Genomic DNA, 17,683 nt, shown 5'->3' with positions numbered 1-17,683 from the left:
ATTTATGAAGCATCAGACGTGATGTAAAGGCCGTACATTGACACACCGACAGTGATTTAGAGTGCTGTGGGTGTGGTTGCTGAGCCTTGATGATGAGGCCAGCCTTCCCCTGTGGGCATGGAAACGGCACAGGAGTTTGTCAAATAAATCTCTGCTTGTTTTAAGTGCCTAAAGGTTAGCAGTGCTGGTTTAAATAGAGAGGAAAGTTTGTAGGACTTTGAGTTTGGGCGTTTGGGGTGGTTAATTTTAGGAGTGTGGTGGGCTTTGAGGTTGGGAGTATGTGTGTCCTTGAGTTTGGAGGCCCTCCAGTCTGGGAAGCTTCATGTTTGGAAGTTTGAGAGCCTTCAGTTTGGGAGTTTGGGCCCCTTTGAGTTTGGGGATTCTCAAATTTAAGGACTCTTGGGAGTTTGGAGAACCTTATTTGGGGGCTCTTGAGTTTGGTGGTGGCTTTGAATGTGGCTGCTTGGTGGGCCTTGAGCTTGGGGGGAGGGGATTGGTGGGCCTTGAGCTTGGGGGGAGGGGATTGGTGGGCCTTGAGCTTGGGGTGGGGGGTTTGGTGGGCCTTGAGCTTGGGGTGGGGGGTTTGGTGGGCCTTGAGCTTGGGGTGGGGGGTATGGTGGGCCTTGAGCTTGGGGTGGGGGGTATGGTAGGCCTTGAATTTTGAGATGCTCAGGAGTGGGAAGTTTGGGGTCCACATTTTGATATGAGTTTTGGAGCCCTTGGGTCTGGGAGTTTGGTGGGCACTAAACTGTAGTCTTGAACCAAGTGTTTAGAGGAATTTACTGAAACATACCAGTGTGTTGTATATACGGAGTCTGTAGTGTATGTGTAATTGCCATGGATAATACTTTCCCCATGTTCTCTGCATTGAAAAAAGATCATAAAACCTGTTTACTCCAAACTCCTTTATAAAGACAGTCTCCGCTCCACTGAATTAGGATTGGGCTGTTAAAGTTACAGTGCATGCCGACATGCAACACAAATACAGGACTGCAGCTGTAACACTCATTAAAGCACAGACTTGAGAAAAAGCCTTACCAATGCTGTTCTTCTGGAACTTTATCTGACTGGCAGGAAAAGATAAATGTGGGTACTTCTGCTTTCCCAAAGGTTTTGCAGTCTCCATGTGATGCACTGACACATTAACATGCAACCACAGAATCTTTCTTCTGCAAACGTAGTGGAAGTATTAAAGAAATCCTACAGATAATCTCCCTTTAAAGTTCTATTGTGAATGAGTTTGTAGTAAAAAGGTTCACTGCAGGAGTTTACTCGACTGGAGGTTTGCTTCAGCTCCTTCATTAGTCATCACGCACAGGGTGTGTGTGTGTGTGTGTGTGTGTGTGTCAGCCAGCTTTCTTCATCACACTCGTTTCTCACTGAACTGTCCTCCAGTGTCTCAACTGCACGTGTAAACTTGGTTTTGTTTTTTCTTTTCTCTCTTTCTCATCCCCCTGCTTTATTTTCTCTCTCCCTCTTCACAGCAGCAGAGTCTGTGTCTCTGTATCCCTGTAATATTGTCAGCGATTAAACATAATTATCAATAATACAGATGAAACCTTGAATCTTGACATCCACTCTTCCTGACGGCTGATGATTTGGTGCCGCAGTAGCACAAGAGAACAGCGTGTTCCCAGTAAAGCTCTGAAGTGTTCGAGTGTGTTTGCAGGGGTGGATAAATCAGTGTCCCTGGCGCCGGAGACAAAATTGTGTGTCTCAGCTTTTAATTTTTATTCGTTGTTGCCAAGCAGACCAGCAACGTCAGTGGGCTGTTGATTTAATAGTCATCAGAGGTTTTTTTTTTTTTTTCTTTTTTCCCCCCTTTCTTTTATGTTCAACAACTGAAGGAAAAAAAAACCTTCTCAAAACGGACTTTTGCAAAACAAAACCGTATATGTGGTATGTCCGTGTTTACATGCGCTTCAGTAATACAATGCCTCTTGATGCTACAGCACAAGCGACTCAGCACAAGTGACAGACCGTTGGCAGATGTCTTGCTGACTTTTTTTTTTTTTTGGACCCCATTTTCTTCCAATTTGTTAAACTGCCAGTTCTCACCCACTCGCCAGCTCTGCTCTATGAGAGGACTGCTGACTGGAGAGGGTGAAGGCTAACACGTGCTTCCTCAGCATCAACTGCATCTTTTTACAGTGCAGCATCACAGGGCGGCGTAACACACACTCGTATGAAAGCGCAATCCATCCTCTTTCTCGTACACGAACTCGGTCACTCACGATTGGCTAATGTTGTGATTTGTGGAGGGAGAGGGTAAGGCCATCTGTCTCACCCAGAGACCACAGCCTTCACCCCCCACCCCACCCCTCGCACTTCTGGACTCCCAGCCATGGATGGTTGTGGCATCATTGGGATTTGAACCATCAGTCTCCCGACAACAATATTCTGTTGCCTCAGATGCTTTGTCAGAAAAGGATGATGACGGGCCAAGTTGTCCACACTGTAGAAATGTGTATATGCTCATTTGTATCTGTATTAGTGTACGTGACTAGCTCACTAGCTTTCTGTACATTACTACGTTGTTGGCTACAACTTTTTATTTTTTTATTTTTATAAATAAGCATAAACAGTTATGTTTCCAGGCATCCAAAGCATATAACTGGGCAGCACGCTGGACCTTTCACTTGTCAAGCAGGTTAGCTAAAGAATTTTGATTTTTTTTTTTTAATTATTTACTTTTAAGTGATGGTGGACAAGGTGGAACTAACACACTTGTTGTACAACCCCAAATCAGGGAAGGTTTGAGATGTTGTGTAAAATGAAACTAAAAAAAAAACAGAAGCAGTGCTTTCTAAATTTACTTTGACTTGTTTTTCATTGCAAACAGAATGAACCCAAGATATTTCATGTTTTGTTGGCCAACTTCACTTCATTTGTTAATATCCATCCTTTCCTGAGTTTCAGACCTGAAACGCGTTCCAAAAAAGTTGGGTAGTTTAGGGCTAGTAACGAGGGAAAACAATTAAATAATGATGTGATTTGAAACGGGTGATGTTAACAGGTACAAAATCGGTATCCGGGAAAGGCCGAGTCTTTGAGGAGCAAAGATGGACTGAGGATCTCATTTCATCAACAGATGCATGAGAAAATTATTGAAATGTTTAAAAACAAATCTTCCTCAAAGAAAGATAGGAAGGGATTTGGATATTTCACCCTCTACATTAAATGATTCAAGGAATCTGGAGGAATTTCGGTGTGTAAAGGGCTCAAGCCTAATCTGAACCCCCATAATCTCAGATCCCTCAGTTGACATCAAGAACCGTCATTCATCTACAGCTGATAGAACCACAAGGGCTCGGGATTACTTTGGCAAACCTTTATCAAGCTACAATACAGAGTTACATCCACAAACACCAGTTAAAACTTTACTGCGTGAAAAGGAAGCCTTGTGTTAACGGCGTCCAGAAGTGCAGTAGACTTCTCTGGGCTCGGCGGCATCTGGGACGGACCATCACACAGTGGGAACGGGTACTGTGGTCAGATGAATCAGCATTCCAGGTCTTTTTTAGAAGAAACGGATGCCGTCTGCGCCGAAGAGGAAAAGGACCATCTAGACTGTTACCAGGAACAAGTCCAAAAGCCAGGGTGTGTCATGGTATGGGGTTGGATCAGTGCCCTTGGCACATCTGCTGCCTTCAGGACGATGTCTTTTTTCCAGGGAGATTTCAACAAGACAATACAAAACTCCATTCTGCTCACGTTACAAAGGCGTGGCTGTGGAAGAAGAGGGCGTGTCCCCTCTGTCCCCAATAGAGAATGTGTGGAGAATTTTAAGACCTCTTTTTACAGGAAGAACGGGACAAAATAACACAATCCCTAAACATCTTTGAAGTGTTTTGAGAAGGAACAGGAACATTATAAAGTGGTAAACGCTGTACTGTCCTGCCTTTTTTAAATGTGTTGTAAGAATCAGAATTGAAAAAAGGTGATTTTTTTTTTGCAGAAAAAACGAAACATAAAATTCATGAGTAAAACGTCAAATAACTGCTGTTGTATTGTTTTGAGTGCAATACAGGTCAGAGCATTTTACAAATCATTGTGTTCAGTTTTAAGTTCAATTTCAACACACCGTCCCAACTTTTACTGATGGAATATTTTCCTTTATGGACCTTACAGAGGAATTTGAACGAACTCTTTCCTGCTCCATCTCACGGTCACTTTAATCGTGTTTAATGGAGTGGGGTAGGGTTTTGGGGTTTTTTTTTTTTTTTTTTTGGATAGTATTTAATAAATGGCAATGTATGTACAGGAGTGTGCGTGCACATGTGAAGTGATTTCTAATGGCTGCGGGGGCGGGGCTAATCACCATATAGAGGAACCATATAGTGGTTATGCATGCCAAACGCAACTTTTATGTATATGTATATACACGTGAAACACAACTTTATCAGCAAAATTAAACACCCGTCCTCTGAAATGTCTTTCTCTTTTTTTTCCCCAGAATGGACAAAGCACAGCTGAAGATGGAGTCACTCCAGGGGTCAAGGTAAGAGAAGATGAACAACCAAAAAAACGACAAAAACAGTTGTTGCTCATTCTCATTTGTTTTTATTCAGTAAAGGTGAAGTGTGTTGGGGTCGGAAACACGCGCACACACTTCTTAGTTACCGTATAGGTCAATGTCCAAAACGGATTTGTTTGTGCTCATTAGTAAACTCATTATGAAAGTTTTCAGGATGAATTGTAAACGGTGCTGAATCAGCAGCTCACTGGTGTGTAAATGTGTTTGTATCCATTCCAGAGAATTAAAACCTGAACAGTTTATATCCACGGTACGTAATCCTAAGATGTAAATACGGATCCTCAGACCATTTCACAGCACAGATAACCCATACAATAACGGACTGGAAAATCTCACAGCCAGTCTGATTCCAGTCGAGCGTTTCAGGTCGATAGCCGTGTGATACTGATATTCAGGGTCGGGTCGAGATTTCTCCAGAGTTGGGGTTTTCCATCCAGCTTGGTGCAGTCGGGTGGTGATGGCTGTGGAAGATTAACAGTACATGTAATCCAAAAAAAAAAGCACTATATATAAAAACAAAAACCCTGTCTCTTGCCTGGTGCCTCTGTGCTGCATTTTAGGTTTTCTTACATTTTTCTTATTTTTAACGGCGAGCTCTTGGTTGTTCTGTAAAGTGTGTATGCGCAGGTGAGAACTGCAAGATACGCCACCATGAGCTGGGATTTATTCATATTTATTTGTATTTTCCAGTGTGTGGCAAATCGGATCAAGGTCTTGACAGTACGGCCCGAGTGTGATATTTTCCCGTAAAGACGGAGTAAGCGAGGTTAATAAGGAATTTATTTATATGGCTTTTTTATTTCTAAGATTAAAATAGACGCTCATTATAACGAGGCGTGACGCTGCTTTCAGTCGCGCCATGTTTGTAACGTAGTTGAGTCGCGCATGCAGAATAAACAGCTAGCGGTTTCAAAACTGAATTTCTGTTAGCGGTTTCTGAACGCTCTTCAGTGCTCACTTCTTGAATAACTCGCTGACTCTTATTTGTCTTTTGGCCGTTTTTGATTCCGTTTTGATTTCCAGTTCATTTTATTTTGCGCTGTTTTGTTTGTTTTTTGCAACATTTGAAAGCTGCCACCTTGGAAAGAAAGTCTGTAATCGTCCACGGGCATTACAGGAAAATACCGTCCGCCAAGGAACCAATCAGAGCGCACGGTTTTACCAGCAGTAGCTTGTGCTGTATAATAATGGTATATAATGATATAATGTATCGAGTGTCTGGCATCAAACTTTGTTGATAATTTTGTTTAAAGACCAATTTGTGTTGAAAAATAGATGAATTTGCAGAATTTTGCTGCCATTTCATATTTACTGAGGAGCGGAGATGGGAGGTTGATTGTGTGTCTGAAATTAGCTGCAAAATGTTCTTGAAGACAGATGTCCTACAGAACAAGTTCTGATGTGTCAGATTCACTGGATGTTCCACCAGCAGGCGTGTAGCAGCGTGTTCCGAGGACATGCACAAGTGATTTTTCTCACCAGCAGCAGGACGGAGCCAGCAGTGATCTGTACATGCGAACATTTAGCTAAAAGCTCGTAATAAGCCATTGTTACTAACCCCCTCCCCCGCTCGGAGTCCTCTGGGGTTTAGTGTGTGTGTGTGTGTGTGTGTGTGTGTGTGTGTGTGTGTGTGTGTGTGCGCTCGCTTTTTGAAGGGCTGCCTGACCTTTACTAATGGCCTTTATAGTTGGGGGGGGATATCTCTCTCTCCTCTCTCTCTCTCTGTCTGTCTCTCTGTCTCCTGTCTGTCTCCCTCTCCTGTATCTATCTCTCTCTGTCTGTCTCCCATCTGTCTCTCTCTCCTATCTCTGTCTGTCTCTCTCCTGTCTCTGTTCTCTGTCTCTGTCTCCTGTCTGTCTCCCTCTCCTGTATCTCTCTCTCTGTCTCCTGTCTGTCTCCCTCTCCTGTATCTCTCTCTCTCTGTCTCCTGTCTGTCTCCCTCTCCTGTATCTCTCTCTCTCTGTCTCCTGTCTGTCTCCCTCTCCTGTATCTCTCTCTCTCTGTTTCCTGTATCTCTCTCTCTCTGTCTCCTGTCTGTCTCCCTCTCCTGTATCTCTCTCTCCTGTCTGTCTCTCTCTCTCTCTCTCTCTCTCTCTCCTATCTCTGTCTGTCTCTCTCCTATCTCTGTCTGTCTCTCCTGTCTGTCTCCGATCTGTCTCCCTCTCCTGTATCTCTCTCTCTGTCTCCTATCTGTCTCCCTCTCCTGTATCTCTGTCTCCCTCTCCTGTATCTCTCCCTCTCTCTTTCTCTGTCTCCTGTCTGTCTCCCTCTCCTGTATATCTCTCTCTCTGTCTCCTGTCTCTCTCCCTCTCCTGTATCTCTGTGTGTGTGTGTCTCTCTCTCTCTCTCCTATCTCTGTCTCCCTCTCCTGTATATCTCTCTCTCTCTCCCCTGTATCTCTCTCTTTCTGTCTGTCTCCTATCTGTCTCCCTCACCTGTATATCTCTCTCTCGGTCTGTCTCTCTCCTATCTCTGTCTCTCTCTCCTGTATATCTCTCTCTCTCTCTCTCCTGTATCTCTCTCTCTCTCTCTCTCTCTCAGCCATGACTGACAGATGAGACAATGCGGCGTCCACACCCCGCCTCTGTGTCCATACCCTTATCTCTTTGTTCCTGTTTCTCTCCGCACTTCTCCTTCTCTACATCTCTGCATGACCTGAGTGTGCATTTCACTTTCTTTCCTCCCAGCATCACCGTTTCTAAAAGACGCCCCTCGTTCGGTTTGATGTAGAGACCTCGTGTGCGCTCGTTTACCCAGCAGTCAGATTCAGATTTGAAAGATTTCTCAGCTTCTTGTAAACTGTCAGGTTTCGGAGTTGTGTGAGAGCGAGAGTCGTGGATGTGTGATTAGACGAGTTATTTGGGGTCTGATCGTGGAGCATGTGTGCGAGTGTGTCAATGAACGACACCCACAGCAGGTCTGTCAGTGACACTTACGCAAGCTAAAATAAGCCTGGCTGCTAATGAAGACACCCCGGATTATCACTAATCTACAGGATGACGAGGACAGGCGCACACACACGCGCTGTTGTACATTACAAAGGAATATGAATTGTATTTTATAGATAAATGAGATGTTCGTTAAATGATTAGACCGCTTGTATTGTTAGTTGTGAAGCTCTTTAGAGGCCGACCCTCCTTTACTTGATCAGCTGTCATGCCAGTACCACCGTTGTTAGCGTGCACGGGTGCCAGGCCTGCATTTGGTGTTGGTGCGCACGGGGGCCACGCCTCCATTATCTTCTGCTCAAGTGTTTTTTGTTAAAATCGTGTCTGCTGTGCTTTAACCATAAAACACTTAATGTGTAGCTCTGGGCTTGAGTGGTTTGGAACGTGTGTGTGTGTGTGTGTGTGTGTGTGTGTGTGTGTGTGCACGAGAGAGAGAAATGGGTCCACAGTCGTGACTGCTAAACGCTAATGAGACGCCCACACACACTCCATCACCCCTATACACTGTGCTCTCTGTGTCCTGCTCTCAATATAGTATTACTACATTTAAAGGGAAAAATCTGTTTCTAAGAACGGAAAGAGCTGCATTTAAAAAGCTAATAATAGGCAGATCAGGTGAAAATTCAGTCCAAATTTCTAGAAGTTGGTGTCATTGAATTCAGAATTGAATGCAGAACAACAGACTTTTTACAGAATTAATATGTTTATCCGTTCTTGAGATGTTACAAATCAAAGATTGAAAAACGGCTTAATTTTTAGAAAACTGCTGTAACATTCTGTATGAGGATCACATGGTCCAGAATGGGCCTCATTAACCAACGAGATCAAATGTTTTTTCTTCATAATTTTTCTATTTTTCAAGATTTTTACATGGAAATTGGCAGCACATAGATGGCTGTATACTGAATATTAAAGTGCATATCACGGGTAGGTAATAAGTAGGTAAAGCTCTGAAAACTCCAAAGTCTCCCGTGAATCAGAACATCAAAACTAGCAGACGGAAAATGTTGCTGAGTCCTTCATCAGAAACAGTGAGAGTGAGAGAACATCCCTATAAAAGTGATCTGAGTGATATTGACGAGTAATCCAGTGGGAAACCGATCAGGAGAGAGAGAGAGAGAGCCTGACCGCTTTCCCGTGACTCAAAAAGAAACTCACCGGCAGTTTCCCGACGTCCCGCGAGCAGAGTTTTTACTCTGTTGTACCGACTTCAACCTGCCGTTACTCCCAAAGCACTGAACAGATCTTAACAGATACATTTCCTTGGAAAGCAGAGATTATAAGATTTTTAATGAGAGTATTCACAATAGAAAATATTAAAGTGTTGTTCAACTTTTTGGTATAATGAACTATTTGGACGTCGCCCAAGGAGTTTGTTATAGTGGAGCTGCAGTGTATAAGAAATGCCATTAACACGAAGTAACTTTGTGATAAATTCAGTATAAACCAGTAAACAATTTTAAGAGAGAATACTGTATAGTGAACGTGTGTGTGTGTGTGTGTGTGCGCGCCATCATGATATTTGGTACCATTGGAAACCAGAGGAATTCTGCTTTGAGAATATGTAACACGACAATAAACTGAACACGGATACATTTGTGTGTTCTCCATTAATATTTACCGAAAGAACTATGCGTAACCCTGTGTAACATAAAATAATATTTGTGCTTATCTAAATTACGATGTGGGGAATCCGACTCCTCAGCCAATCAACATGTACGGTACGCAGGGTTTCCCGACTACAGTGAGGGCGGAATAGTGGTCTGTAAGGGTTAAACAAGGGTGGAGATGGACACCGAGCAGGATGCAGATTGTAACCATGATTGAATTTGATGTAAATTCAAAATAATTTCTCTCACCAATAGTTCATCACATACATGAGTAGCTACCATCGTTGCAAAGATTTAAAGCTAGACTGACTGCCTTTCAGGTTTTTAAAGTGTAGGTCATAAAAAGAATTTTCCCGACACCCAAATATTTTTGTTTAGTGACTGAAAGCTACTGAATTCGAGTCAGAGATTTCCAGTTTATTAGGGTTTTAAAAAAAATAGAACAATTAATGACGTTAGAGCCATGTGGCCCTAAACATTCTGCTATTTTTTTTTTCCTGCTTCACCATGACCCAATTCAAGATACTACGTCATGCATCACTTGGTGGGCTTTCCCTGTTCGCTCAAGGCATTGTAGGATACAAATTTGAAACAGGAGAGAAAAATGGAGGACGTGAGTGTGCAAATGAAATGTGTGAAAGCGACTACAGTAACGGAAAGCGAGAAGAAAAGATGTTATGTTCTATACGAAGGAAAGGAAACGCAGGACCAAACTAATAAATATGGGCGCTCAGCGAGCACCTCGGTGTGATCAGCTGTTCGTTTAGCGACAGAATGATGGAACTGTCAGTGCACGCTCAAAGGGAAACCTGTAGATGGCAGTAATGCAACACTGTAGATGCTAGCTGCCGTAAAACCCAAAAGAAGAAGAAGAAGGTAAAGCTGTGCATGCGCACACGGACTTCCTCTGTCTGCTTGACTGCGCGAAGCGAGCGATTTCATGCACATTATTTGCTTTAATCCCCTCAAATTAAATAACTTCCCAGCCACAGAATGGCCTGATATCGTCTCGTCTCGTCTTCGTCTGCTTATCCGGGGCCGAGTCGCGGAGGCAGCAGTCTGAGCGTGGAAGCCCAAACTTCCCTCTCCCCAGACACCTCGGCCAGCTCCTCAGGAAGAACACCGAGGCGTTCCCAGGCCAGCCGAGAGACATAGTACCTCCAGCGTGTCCTGGGTTTTCCCCGGGGCCTCCTCCTGGGGGGACATGCCTGGAACACCTCTCCAGGGAGGTGTCCAGGAGGCATCCGAAAGAGATGCCCGAGCCACCTCAGCTGATTCCTCTCAATGTAGAGGAGCAGCAGCTCTACTCAGAGCTCCTCCCGAGTGACTGTGCTTCTCACCCTATCTCTAAGGGAGCGCCCAGCCACCCTGCGAAGGAAACCCATTTCGGCCGCTTGTATCCGCGATCTTGTTCTTTCGGTCATTACCCAAAGCTCATGACCATAGGTGAGAGTCGGAACGTAGATCGACTGGTAAATCGAGAGCTTCGCCTTTTGGCTCAGTTCCTTCTTTACCACAACGGACCGGTAAAGTGACCACTGCGGAGGCTGCACCGATCTGCCTGTTGACCTCATGCTCTATCCTTCCCTCACTCGTGAACGATCCTGAGATGCTTAAACTCCTCCGCTTGAGGCAGGACTTCACCACCAACCTGGAGAGGGCAAGCCACCCTTTTCCGGTCGAGAACCATGGCCTCGGACTTGGAGGTGCTGATTCTCTAGCCTGGGCCCGCCCATCCTAAGCGTGACGCAACACGAGGGCCTGTTGCGAGCTTAGTCTGGCCAGGCAAGCTATCTACAGCTCTTCCAAGCTCCCGAAAAATCGGGAACCAATCAACTTTGAGCATCTCCAACGGCCCTGGGTAGAGGCGTGTTCAAGGCACTGACGTAGTAGAACTGCTGCCGGAAGCCATAGATTGTTTACAGAATCTATGCCGGAAGCGCTTCATTCACGCTTCCGCATCTATTACGCATAGATGCTGTATTGAAAGCATTCAACGGGAAGTTCTCATTGAAAACAGAGCAAAGAGCAGCCCTGGAGGTATTTATTGAAAGGAAGGACGTTTTCGCCTTGCTCCCGACCGGCTTCGGTAAGAGTTTAATCTACCAGTTAGCCCCGTCGCGTCACATACGTCAGAGGAAAGAGTGATGATTGGTTTAAGCTTCGTCACAGCCTTTTCTGGCTTCGACCAGTAGCAAACTGAGGCATTTCAGGGAGGCGGGTCAACCACGGGCTCTGGGAAACGGTTTGGCTTAATATCTTGGCCAGACCAGTAGCTCGGAGAGCTTTGAAGTCGCGTTAGCCAGGCTACTGATTCTCATCCCAGCCGCTTCACACTCGACTGCAAACCACCCCAGTGCATGCTGAAGGTCCTGGTTTGAAGAAGCCAACAGGACGACAACATCATCCGCAAAAAGCAGAGATGAAATCCTGTGGTTCCCAAACAGGATTCCTTCCGGCCCCTGGCTGTGCCTAAAAATTCTGTCCATAAAAATTATGAACAGAACCGGTGACAAAGGGCAGCCCTGCTGGAGTCCAACATACACTGGGAACAGGCCTGACTTACTGCCGGCAATGCGAACCAGACTCCTGCTCCGTTCATACAGGGACCGGACGGCCCTTAGCAAAGAGCTCCGAATCCCATACTCCCGAAGCACCCCCCACAGAATACCACGAGGGACACGGTCGAATGCCTTCTCCAGATCCACAACGCACATGTGGACTGGTTGGGCAAACTCCCATGAACCCTCGAGCACCCTATGAAGGGTATAGAGCTGGTCCAGTGTTCCGCGACCAGGATGAAAACCGCATTGTTCCTCCTGGATCCGAGGTTCAACTATTGGCTGAATTCTCCTCTCCAGTACCCTGGCGTAAACCTTCCCTGGGAGGCTGAGAAGTGTGATTCCCCTATAATTGGAGCACACTCTCCGGTCCCCTTTCTTAAAAAGAGGGACCACCACCCCAGTCTGCCACTCCAGAGGCACTGTCCCCGACCGCCACGCTGATGGCCTGATATTTTGTGAGATATTACAGAAATAAACATGTATCACAATCACCACATTTCAGAGGGAACCAAGTTTCACTGATTTTATGAAATCGAAAGGCCGTCTAGCTTTAAATCGTGCTGTTTCATGTGATGTGATGTGATCCACCTCACAGTGATGTAAACTTCATGAGCCATTCAACTGAGAATATGGAATATGAATTTGGATGCAATTTGCGTCATTCGGGTCCATAAAGTAAAGCCTGGTCCTGATTCCCACATACAAGACAACTGTTCACGCCCAAATATAGAAATCTAAAATATTGCAATGCACAACAGTCTTTGATCCAACCTTAAAGCACGCAGAACCATGGCCTCACTTTCGTTTATAAGTGCCTTGAGACCTCAAGAATGGCACAGGAATAGTTTTAAGCGTTAACAATAAATCTAATATAGCAATTTTTACAATTAAAGTGATTTGTAGCGGTCTGAGTGAATGACCTTGACATCCGTAACATCACAGCAGGAAGTCTATCGGTCTCATCGCCATTTCCGCTATACTAAAACACAGAGCTGACGGCAACTCCGATCCTCCATTTTGAGCTAATTTATCGCCATGCCACGTAGATGTGTTGCTGGCCGGTGCAGCAACACGACAGAAGGTGGATTTACGTTGCATTCATGGCCCAAGAATGTTCAAACTGCAAAGATTTGGACGCGTTTTGTGAGAAGTTCACGGGCACATTGGGCGCCTATGAAGTGGTCTCTCCTCTGCTCTGCACATTTTACTGAAGACTCGTACGAGACCTCTGATCTGTTGAGGAGCGTTGGCTATAAGCCCGTACTGAAAGAGGGTGCAGTACCAACAATTAAAGGAAAAGAAAAGTACAAGAAAAGGAAGGTTTTTATTTATTTATTTTAAAAGGAAAGTTGGTTTAGTTAGACCAGTTCTCCCGGAGTGAGCCAAGAGTTGTTGCTAAAACCCAGGATGGAATGGGACGGGACAGATCGCTCGGACGGTGACCTCCCTGCAGTTGTTGCTAAAACCAGTGATGTCTTGTTCCGTCCCGGGTTTTAGTAATTGCCTGAGCCCAGCAGTAATGGCGGAATGCACAGTATGAAGAAAAGTGAATGAATGGAGCAGCCGTCTGATTTCTAAACTGGTATTGCTGCCATCTCGCCCTTACATGGAAGAAGTGAATGAACAGAGAACTGAACGAACAACTGAAAGTCAGATCGTTTCAAAAACGATCGGCCTTCAAGAAGTGAGAACACAGACGGGTAAACGCCGACTCTCATTTGGATAAAAAAAAAAAACTCGTTGTTTACCTGCGTTTAGATTAATCCATGTAACTTGTATTGTGTGTTTAAGTTAGCGGTATGAGATTATTTAATTTGCTTCAGAATGTGATTGTCTCAGTTCATCTGATTATTTAATGATCCTTTTACGTTTTATCAGTGAAAATGCATGCATGTACATGTACGTAGCATAAGTTATAGCACCCATCCTGTTTTAATGAGAGTCAACCCACAATCAGTGAAGTCAAATCAGTCTTAGTTGAGCGAGTCGGTAACGCTATTTCTTACTTTCACCATAAATTTTTATTTGTATGACTTTGGTCTATAGCTGTAAAAAGCCTCGGCCTTAAAACCGGTTACCGCTGTGACGTCACGCACTCAGGGCTGGCTGGCTCAGCGGGGCAGCGCCAATCACAACTTAGCGGTCAATTTTAACTCTCAAAAATGTATTTTTTTAAATTCCCATTTATGCACCATACAAGAGTCAAGGATGGAGATACTATCCACTCAGAAATTTATTTAAAAATAAAGGTTCTGCAGATCTGCTTTAAGGTTTAAATCCTGAACCAGACACTAAACCATCAGCTGTTTGGGTCAGTGTTGAGTTGGATAAAGGCATTTAGAAACTAAATGTAAATAACGATTACATGGCTGTAAATAAAGTAAAAATCCATAAAAGTTTCTTTTTTCGCGAGGCACAACCATCTTTTCATCTCCCAAATAACACACCACACAGGATGCACGTCATCCACCGCTGCTTCCTGCACATTGTTTGGTCTCCGGATGTTTGTGTGAAGGTAGAAAAAGGTGAAGACTGAGAACAAGAGGAACCAACTTTCAGTCACGGGGTTCTGAGTGCTTACAAAAAGTCCTGGAGAAGATCTCCAGCCTGATGTTTCTCCAGAGCTCAGGAACTCTCACTGAAGAGTTCAAGCTTTACTTATTCTCCTGATTTTACAATAACCTAAAAAAATTAAAAACCCATCAGATTTATGTATTTAAAAACTCTGATAACATCACAGCAGCTTTTGCTAGCAGGATACGTTTTTCATGTAAGGACCAAAAAGTACTTTTCTGCATTCATCAAAAGATGATCGATAATACACCTGGTTTAGTTAGATATTATTCAGGCGCATTATTTTAGGTGTGAGAATCTTAAAGTGACACGGGTCGATGTCTGTCTGTCTGTCTGTCTGTCTGTCTGTCTTCTTAAACAGATGAACAGTACCTTGTGGAGCCAGAAATGACCCCGAGGTACTTGAACCATGCGCTGTATTACCCGCTGCCTCATGCCTGTGCAGGAGAATGAGCTGGAAAAACACCGCGCGCTAATGTTTCCACTCGGGTACGGAAAAGGCTGAAGTTTATCCTCGACATTATAATATTGTAATGAGCAAGGTCACAATAAACATGGCAGAACCGGCGACCTCCGATGCAGAAGCGAGCACTCAGGAGCCTTCAAGCTCACGGGTGTATTTAGATTTGGAATATTTCAATGTAAACCTGTATAAAAGTTGATTATAATAAGTAAAGATGTGCGTTTTGCCTCTGACAATGTCAGATACTTCCTTAAAGTCATCGTTTTTGGTCTCGATTTAGGAGTCTTCATTCGATCGTTCGTTCATGGCGATCCGCCATGTTTGCTGTGGCTCTGCGGTCGCAACCTCTGACCCGCGCATGACCTCATGACTTTTCTGAACTGGCTGCCGAGCGAGCGGTTTGTAAACGGACTAACACATGGTTAAGACGCCCCGCAGCATGAGGAAAAAAAATGTATTGAAACAAGATGATACGTACCAGCTATGGGGATGGGTATCGGCTCAAACTATTCAGAAAGGGGAGCGGATTAAACGAATCCTGAACCAGCACATCGACCTGTATCTCTTTTTAAGATGAATTAGTCTTTGATAATTTTTACTGCACATTTCTTTCAGTTTTGAAATTTTACTGAAGTGCCTTAACACATGCACTCACTGGCCACTTTATTAGGAAGTTGACTTGTTAACTTTAGGACTGCAGTTGTCATGAACAGTTTTGCACTCAAGTTTACATCAATGAAGAGTTTCGTTGATGTTCTAAACTGACTTCATGTTAAAACTGTTAATATTATAGTCATGCTGTCTGTTGTTGCCCAAATGAGGATGGGTTCCCTTTTGAGTCTGGTTCCTCTCGAGGTTTCTTCATGTCGTCCGAGGGAGTTTTTCCTTGCCACCGTCGCCACAGGCTTCATCATTGGGGATAGATTAGGGACAAAATTAACTCATGTTTTAAGTCGTTCAAATTCTATAAAGCTGCTTTGTGACAATGTTTTATTGTTAAAAGCGCGATACAAATAAACTTGACTTGATTAGGAACACCCCATCACCCACCTGCTGTTTTCTGCAGGTCTCTAATCAGCCGATGCTTCGATGCATCAAATCACACCGATACAAATCAAGAGCTTCAGTTAATGTTCACAATGTTCAAACATCAGAATGGGAAAAATCGTGATCTCAAAGTGTGACTTTCTCTCACTGTGGTATGGGTGCTGGTTTGATCCAGATGGACTGGTTTGAGTATTTCAGAAGCTGCTGATCTCCTGGGGTTTTCACACACAACAGTCTCTAGAGTTTACACAGAATGGTGCGGAAAACAAAAAACACTGAGTGAGCGAGCGACAGTTCTGTGGGTGGAAACAAACGCCGTGTTGATAAGAGAGGGTCAGAGGGAAATGGACAGATTGCTTCAAGCTTTTTTGCCAGGAAGGATATAGTAACTCATATAATCACTCTTTACAACTGTGGTGAGCAGAAAAGCATCTCAGCATGCAACAGCAGAACAGAAGAACACATTGGGTTCCACTCCTGCAGCCAAGAACAGGGGTCTCAGAATTAACACCAAGTTCCTATTTTTTTTTTTTTTTTTTTTTTTAAAGATATTTTTTTGGGCTTTTTGCACCTTTATTGGATAGGACAGTGTAGAGACAGGAAATGAGCGGGAGAGAGAGAGACGGGAAGGGATCGGGAAATGACCTCGGGCCGGAATCGAACCCGGGTCGCCCGCATTCATGGTATGGCGCCTTAACCACCTGAGCCACGACGCCCCCCACCAAGTTCCTATTAAAGTGGCCGGCGAGTGTGTCTGTCCGGAACGTTCCAACATTTTGAACGCTGTATTAGGTCAGTGCCCTGTGTGTAACATCAGTGACGCTAACACACTGCGCGCAGCCTCATGAATCCCCTCCCCCACTTGCCTGAGAGCTTCGATTGGACAGGACCTCGCCATCACCACTCGTCACCAGAGACTTCCACTCGAGCCGAGTCTACGCCACTGAGGAGACGCAGGGAGCGATTTACATCATTTTGACAGAACACAGTGAAAACGTATATCTATCACGTGTCCACTCGACTCTCCACCAGGCCATTCAGAGGAAATCAGGTTCACAGGCAAGAACTACTAATTAAAAAAAAAAAAAAAAGAAAAAACACTGAATTAGAAGGCGTGTTCAGACTTTTTGACTGTTACTGTACTTTGCTAATCTAGAAAAATAAAACGGAAGACTGATGCGCAGAATGGAGCTTTCGATAGATTTGGAGGCAGCAGGAGAGGTTTTATAAACCAAACTGCTTTTCGTTTGATGAACCGTATTATTTAAAAACTGTATTTTTAACATCTGTATTGTCAAACTCTCGTGGTGGACTAGTGGAAATTTTCAAAGGTCGTTCTTATCATGGATGGATTAAAATTCTGAAGATAACTGCTTGCTTTAAAAGAATCTAAATCGTAAAGCTGCTGCGCGCGCACACCCACACTGGAGTGGTTTCGCATTTCAGCGTTGAGCTGAACACAGGTGATGATGGAAGAGCTGCACAGGTCCTTCAATCAAGAAGTAGAGATAAAAAAATTAAAACACAGCACTGTCCCCGACCAGCTGCATGGTGCAGAAACACCTGGACAAGGCGAGCGTAATTACTCTATTGTGGATCTGTCATGTGTGAAATGGGAATCATATTCAGTTATGTTGCACTAAAACAGAGCAGCTGTTGCTCTTTTAAATCCATACAACAAACCAAATATCATAGTCAAAGAGCTGATTGAGAAATAATGCTTTCGAGTCATTCTTGAACAATTAAATCTCTGTTTAAACGTAGAATCTGACAAAGTTTAAAAGACGAAAATAATTTGTTGATTTAAAACATTGTTTTTAAATCATGGTGTCTATTGGGACTGTAATGTGCTTGATTTAGGCTAATAATTAATGTGTTATTTAGAAAATAATGTGTAATGTGGTGGGTTTTTCCTGTAAGGAGACTTTTCTGTTTGACGT

The 17,683-nt window shown here is 44.0% G+C and overlaps 1 protein-coding gene across 2 annotated transcripts in view; it reads left to right on the top strand.

The window, feature by feature from the left end:
• rps6ka1 (ribosomal protein S6 kinase a, polypeptide 1) overlaps window positions 1-17,683 on the top strand; it is a 195,540-nt gene that overhangs the window by 38,676 nt on the left and 139,181 nt on the right. For both annotated transcript variants that reach the window (XM_060934764.1, XM_060934765.1), the window contains exon 2: window positions 4,457-4,501. In XM_060934764.1, the coding sequence (XP_060790747.1) occupies window positions 4,457-4,501 (45 nt within the window). The remainder of the gene's footprint in view (window positions 1-4,456; window positions 4,502-17,683) is intronic.

This window comes from Neoarius graeffei, chromosome 11 (assembly GCF_027579695.1).
Source record: "Neoarius graeffei isolate fNeoGra1 chromosome 11, fNeoGra1.pri, whole genome shotgun sequence".
NCBI classification, from domain to species: domain Eukaryota; kingdom Metazoa; phylum Chordata; class Actinopteri; order Siluriformes; family Ariidae; genus Neoarius; species Neoarius graeffei.
This window is presented reverse-complemented; position numbering and strand designations above follow the sequence as displayed.